Here is a 7,636-nt window from a genome sequence, read left to right as displayed (position 1 = left end):
ACAATCATTAATTAAATTTATTTAACATTAAAATAATTATTAGTTTATATAGTAAGCAGCACTCACCTTCATTGGAATCGTTGGCTCCAATTACACTTTCTCCGCCACTAGCCGACGCGTACCCGGTCGTTGTATCTTCATTTTGCAATAAACTTTGTTTTTCTGGATCAGCCATTGTAACTCAATTTAAACGACACAAATTAAACAAAACCAAAACTAAAATTAATTTAAAAAATTCTACAAAATCCCGCAATTGCACTGGAGCGTTTAATGTTCCTCTTTCTTTTCTAATCGTTTTTCGTTTGTTTTTATCTTCCTTGCAATCTTCCGGCTATTTTGGAAATTAAAGAGAATCACAGCTGCAAATGGTACAAAAATTATTTATCCAGAAAATGCGTTTAACTTTTTTATTCTATTATATTTCTTAAAATATATATTTAACAATTTAATAGCATTTAAATGAGCTTAAATCAAAACATTTCTATTTGCCTTGCACTCGAGGAAAACAACTCGTCATTAGAGCGAAACCCTCCCTTTTGCTCGAAACTTACTGCACAAATTTTCTTGCAAAACGAAAAGTAAATTTTCATTTTCCCTTTGTTGCATTTTACGTTCCTTTTATGCGTCTGCATATTGTTCGTATTGTTTTTATTTTTGATATTCACCCTTTTTCGTTTGTCATTAGTTTTCTATTTTCTTTGTTTCCTATCAATTATGATGAAATTATAAATCATTTTTCATGTGTAAAATAAACACTTCATGTAAATATTTTGCGCTCCAATTACACACAATTAATTAAATTCCATTTCTGTTATATTCCATCCTTTAAAAATTATTAAATTACCTTTTATTTATGGTATTAATTCCGCACCTAATTTCTAGTTTTCAGCAGAAAAATAGAATTGAGATGTTTCGCCGATTTTATAAAGATATAAACAAATGTCAAAATTAAGTGTTGCGATCGCCACCTGTACGTGAAAATTGCAGTTTTATATGTTCAGTGCAAATTTTTAATTTGAATGCGATTTTTGTTATGTTTACAGCCAGTTTTATAATTCACACCTGAGCGAATGTCTTTTGATTGGTAAATCTGGGGTAACATTTTTTGTCGAGATTCAATTTTAGTGTAATTTTCATTTTCGATTGCCAAATCTCGAGCCAAATGCGCAACACTCGAGATTAATTTATAGCACTCTACATATTTTACCAGAGTAGCAAGGTTACTCTGAAACTTACAGCTGTTTCATATGATTTTACAGATAAACAACTATGATTTGTTTTCACATGTCCCTAATTTGTTTATTTATATATTTAGCTGTCGTTATGACAAAAACGAATAAAATCAAATATAATAGTATATTTGGCTGCAAATACATTGTCATCTGACGAAATTTTAGTGTATCCTAAAAATGAACAATTGGGCAACAAAATTAGACAGTAAATTTAGATTGAAGTGTTCGAAGTTTAGGTGACTAAAATGTCGCATAAAATTTAAACAAATTTCACTTTAGTGTTATGTCGTTACTTAAGTGTCAAAATTTCGTTCTCAAATTATTGTACTTACGCAGCAAAATATGCCATTTATCATATGAAAATAAGCTCAGCAGGTTTGATATATGTAAGTGTAATTTTAACATTACAATAAAAATGTACGTTCAGCTCTTGCCAACATTAAGAAACTTTTAAAAGTAAAGTAAAAGTACTAATACTGTATTCCCAGTGCAGCTGAAGTAACTTTTGTTAATCATATTAAGATTTCGTCGTTTTCATTCGCATAAAATAATTATTGCATGTGAAAATTTACGCAAATTCATTTGTGTGACCCTTCTTTTTTATTGCTGACTAATTTTGTCCTACAAAAAACTCTATTAATATAATTATTTTATAGTTTAATACAAATACTTACATTATTCGTTCACAAATATATTTAAAAAATTAAAAAAAAGTTTGTACACATGGTGAAGTTAACTACAAGGAGATTTTTTTGTTAAAAATATTTGAAAAAACACACATAAGCAAAAAAGAGAACAAAATAAAAATACAACAGCCACTATTCTCAATATATAACATATCACACTTGTAAGCAAATATATGTTCAGACACACCTTAATTTTGTAAATATCTTAATTTCATTTTCGTTTCAGCACAATTAAGTTGATTTTTCTATATTAAATTCAGTTTTAAGGTTAGAACAAAATTTAGAAAAATGGCCTTAATTTCGTTAAAACGAAGGCTGCAATGCGTAAGATAAATTTTAAGTAATATATAGAACTAAAATAACGAAAAAGTAATATTTTGTTTTCAATAAATGTCAGTGAAGTTGACTTTCATAAAACCGGGAAAATATTTTGAAAGTAGTGCAAATTTTAAAATTTGAATATAGGGAAAAAAATTGTGACTGTTATAACTTTAAAATAGAGTTAAAAATAATGACACACATATCGGAAATCCACTAAAGCGAATAAAACTACTGATTGCCATACTTTATAGTTACAATAATTAATTTTTAAAATTTAGTTTTGAGCATGTAATTTTTAACATTCAATTGTAAGCAAAAGATTGTAAACAAAAACATATGATCTAATTAATTTGCAGAAGTATGAAAAATTTCCAAATTAATTTAATTTCATTTTAATGAAATTAAGGAAATTTGACTGTCTGAACATAGTATTAAGCGAGTAAGAAAATAAAAATATAAATGAATTATTACTAACTATTGAATAAACAAAAATTGTATTAAATTTAAATGCTAAACTGAGTTTATAAAATTTTTTAACAGCATTTTATGGTCTAATCGATAAACTTCTACTGCTCAAATGTGACAGACAAATTTATCTATAATATGCTATTAGTTTGCAGTTCACAACACCAAAATTCGGTTTTGTCCATCAGCAATAGAAACTTGTCTACTGTCAGCGATAGACATTTTAAAAATAATAAATTAATAATAATAAAATAAATATATAATAAACTTATATATTATTAATATAGGTATAATAAATATATACATATAGAGAATTATAGTATATATGGAAGTTAAGTCGTATTATATTTATGTTTCGTGTATATAAATTTCATATGTATCTACTATGAACATTTTTCTTTATTTATATATAACCATTAAATACTTTATTTATAATATTGTTTTAAATTATTGTATTAAATATGTGTACAATATATTTTGTTATTGCAAAAAAATATTTCAATATTTTTCGCGTGCACTGACTGAACGTGCCCGCAATTTAAATGCCAACGAATAATTATACTGGTTTTTCTGATTAGTTGGCAATATTATAGTATTGGCTTTTTCCCAAACAAAATAATTCTTGCTCATTTTTATACTTTTAAGAAAGTTTACAGTTTGTACATATATTATATAAAGATATTTTTTAAATTGTAAGTGCAACATTAAACAATTCTTTCTTTGGGGAAAATATTATTAAAAAATATTTGAAAATTGTTTTTGTTATGCTTTATAAAAAGACGATGATTTCATTTTGCCTTGAGCGCTGGCTAGGGTTGTTGAAGTGTTTTGTATTGTTGTTTGGCGTGTTGTTCACCTTAACTGCTTATTTACGGAAACGCAATAGTTTTGTGTTAGTGTCTAAATTGAAAATTATAAATAAAATGTAGAGTAAAAAAAATTGATTTCGTTATCAGTGGAGACGCCGCCGTAAGTCGCTGAAGGAAAAATATTATAAAATTTGTATTAAAGCCAACAAAATTAGAAAGCACATGTGAAAGCAGCTAAACAAAAACAAAATGAATTATTTCTAATGTGATTATTAACAATAATTACGAGTTAATTGATTTTTCTCACTTTGCAGAAAGTTAAATCAGAAAACAGAGCACAGAGTTAAATACAGTGACAAGAGATACGAAACGAATCTTTTTATCAATTTTATTACGCGAGAATTGTACAAAAGGAAAATAAACGAAAAAAAATCGAAATCGGTGTGACAGACAGACAGTCAACAGTAACAACATTGTAAGCAGCAGCAGTAGCAGAAAAACTTGAATTGAAAGCCACAGATATGGAGTCTCCACCTATGTTCAACAGCGTCGAAGATGAATGCCGATATTGGAAAGAACGTGCTAAACTTTATCACAAAGAGTATTTACTTCCGATTATTTGAAATCACACACATCAGTAATGAATTTTATTTAATTTTATTAAAAATAAAGGTGGACAGATGTAAAACAAGAATACGATGAATATGTAGAGCAATCAAGACAGATGGAAGCGGAAATGGATGCTACAATCGATCAAAAACTGGCTGTCATTAAGGATCTCAAAATGAAAGTTAATGTATTAGAAAAAGAAAATGAATCATTAAAGGTAAATTATAAAATTAAGTCAAATTTAAAAGCAAAAATTTTAATTATTTATAAACAATTATTTTATGCCATATAAAGGGGAGGATTGTTTTTATGCTAATGATTATATACATTAAGACGACGGTTTTCGGAAATTCTCATTTAAAATTCGCGCGCTGTATATTTTCCGATATTTTAAGTTTATGTAGTTTGGCAGCACTGTCCTTAATTACTATGCCAAAAATGAGCGCGATCTGTCAGACAGTTCGTTTACGGCAGCTGTTGAAACCAGTTCACCTCAGTAGGGCGTTGCGAAAAAAACAATGGAAAAAAATATTGAACAAAGAGTTTGCATCAAATTTTGTGTTTCGAACGAAATTTCGTGTGCAGAATCGTTGCGAATGCTACAAAAGGCTTATGGGGAATCAGTTTTATCGAAAACTCAAGTTTATGAGTGGTACAAAGCCTTCCAGGACGGTCGTACGACCGTCGAAGACATTTCGCAACGCACTACTGAGGTGAACTGGTTTCAACAGCTGCCGTAAACGAACTGTCTGACAGATCGAGCTCATTTTTGGCATAGTAATTAAGGACAGTGCTGCCAAACTACATAAACTTAAAATATCGAAAAATATACAGCGCGCGAATTTTAAATGAGAATGTTCCTAAACTTTTCAGTTTAATGTATATATAGATTTTTTGCCTTATTGTGCTTAAACTATAATATATACATAAGTCTGTTATGTTTAGTATATATAAAATTATCAGGTTGGTTTACCTTTACCTAATGGGGGAGTCGTTATCTTCTTCAGGGTTGATCGTTTACTGACTTTCTTGTCTATGTACGAACCAACGTTCAAGTGAACTTTCTTAGTACACAATGCCGCCACTCCAACCTTACACATGTTAAGTAAACATTAAGCAAAATCAAATCGAAATAAATCAAAGATAAAAAAATTGTTTAATTCTGTGGATGCTCACATTAATTTAGAATTGCACTCTCTTAAAATATGAAATATTATGCCATAAATAAGAGATGTTGGGCCTTAAAATATACTTCCGTGATAATAACCGAATAAGTTATATTTCAATAGAACACTAGTTACAATGGATCACCTAGTTTAGATGAAGTGGAGGGAGGAACAAATCCTCCTCAATTAGCTAAGAGATTTCATAATTCCTCGTAATAATGGATAGAAAAATGGTTATGTTAGAACTACTTGGAAGCATCTGCTCAATGTTAATACTGGAAATATTGCCGAGTGTGTTAAAGAAGGGGGCAACCAAAAGCTTAAGTTTGGTTCTAGACAAGCCTGGATATAGATACAATAGGTGTTCTGGTGTGTTTTCCTAGACATGTACTTCAGAAAATATTACAGAGTAGACCTAGCTTGGCCCCATGCCCCATGCTATAGACCAGTGCTCTATTAAAGCAGATGTTTGGGTACCTACTAAACTCCTTAGTTTGTGTATTTTGATACTCGAAGAAAAGATACTTAAACATTTGGTGTATTATTGTCCAAGTGTCAATGACCCACATTAAAATATATAAATATACTAACTTTAACTTGCTTCAAAACATCTCTTACATTATATCAGTGAAATTCTCACATTTATCTCACATATATGCTAGAATTCTTTCTAACATAAATAAATTCATCGGATAACTGAAAATTTGCTGAGTTACTGTCCAGCTTTATATTAATCCGGACTTAAACATATAGACACACTAATCTTTAACTTACTCCACAACTGGCTCTAAATAAATATTCAGCAAACACTCACGTATCTGTGCATTACGTTTGGTCAGTTTTGAAAATGGATAATTTGAGAATTGAGAGGTTTAATAGCTGTCTCTTTATCACGACGTACGTACATATTAGTCCATTTCTTTCGCACTAATGTTTACATCGACAGTAATTTGCAATAGAGTTTGATTGCTGACAGTTGATATCAAATGTAACGAGAACTGACATTCGCTATACTAGTTGCAGTTCTTCTTCTAAGCACGGTTGAGTAGAACACAGCTAAAAGGAGTTCGCCTATATCGTTCAGGACAGAGCGTCGCATTATTTGCGGGCAAAATTTGCCCTGGGCTCCAATGGAAGAGTCAAGATATTCGATGTTTTAGTTAGTTACTTCTTTCTATAAGGCAAACTTTTTGAGTTACACGATTTTTTCTAATTTTTTTATTACGCGTCGGATTTTATAAATTAATTTCATCTTTATTACCATTATTAATCGATCAGCTTAATAGTTATCTATCAGATGTAACAAATGTATAATACCAGCATCTAAATATGTTATAATGGACTATCAACCAGTACGTGTGCGGTTAGCGATTAGACGCGTTGAACTAATAATATCAAAATCTCAGTGTGTTTTAATCAGGTCTGTAAAGCGGTTCCAAATTGAATCAGTATTGAAGAGGAATTGTCGAAAAATGTGTGTTACTTTTTCGAAATACAAACTGTAGCATTGTAAATTCTGTCCGGAATCAATAGTAGAAAAGCTAGATGACCCCACAATTAAACATTATCAGTAATTTAAAGCATTCAAGCGTTTTATTAAGTGGTGTGTTGTCGTGGATTTAATTCAAGCTATATTTTAAGTTTTTAATTTAGCTTAATACAATTATATATGAACTATAATGAATTTAAATTTTATCTTTCTATAGTAGAAAAATTAAGTTATTATTGAACACAAAATATACGTGACAATTCCATAATTAATTTCCAATCGTTTTAAAATTGTACTATGATATCTTACCTGAGTAATTCATTGGATCGGTTTTTCGAACAAAGATTTAAAAAAAGCACGTCTTACATAATATGTGTACTGCTATATCAAAACATTATTTTCTTGTTTAATGGAATACATATTAAACGTAATATCTTAATCCAAGACATAGGGAAAATTATGTATAAATATGACGTGATGAGATTGGAAGGTTCGTGTGTTCAAACTTGATTCAATTATTTCCCATCCTTTTTTTTATGATAATCCCAAAAACCTTTCTATCCCATCTTTCACAAAAATTTTAAAGCTAGTTCTTAATTTAAAGATGATTTAAATATGTTAGCATATTTGCCAATATTTAGTTAAGTTAAATTCAGCCATCTGTCAGTAATAGTACACGAAATTTTATACTACTGCTTGAAGTGTTTAAGTGTATTCGAATTCGAACATATGGATTAAGCATATGAAATAATCGAAAGTATCGAACCTGTTTAAAGATGTTCGAGCTACTCGAATAACAAGTTTATTTTATCTTATTTTCGTTTTCTTTGATGCTCAACAGGTACAGTTCGAACTAGTT

At 29.4% G+C, this 7,636-nt stretch overlaps 1 protein-coding gene across 1 annotated transcript; it reads left to right on the top strand.

The window, feature by feature from the left end:
- Nucleotides 1-3,546: 3,546 nt before the first annotated feature.
- LOC119664242 (nuclear distribution protein nudE homolog) lies at nt 3,547-4,339 on the top strand (the record flags this gene model as incomplete). Its single annotated transcript, XM_038073770.1, has 3 exons — nt 3,547-3,673; nt 3,828-4,114; nt 4,186-4,339. Coding segments are annotated over exons 2-3 (234 nt in total), but the record flags the coding sequence as incomplete, so codon positions are not given.
- Between the last annotated feature and the right edge of the window lie 3,297 nt (nt 4,340-7,636).

This window comes from Teleopsis dalmanni, unplaced genomic scaffold (assembly GCF_002237135.1).
Source record: "Teleopsis dalmanni isolate 2A unplaced genomic scaffold, ASM223713v2 unscaffolded_contig_1664, whole genome shotgun sequence".
NCBI lineage: Eukaryota > Metazoa > Arthropoda > Insecta > Diptera > Diopsidae > Teleopsis > Teleopsis dalmanni.
The sequence above is the reverse complement of the archived record's forward strand: the minus strand, read 5'-3'. Positions and strand labels throughout refer to the sequence as shown.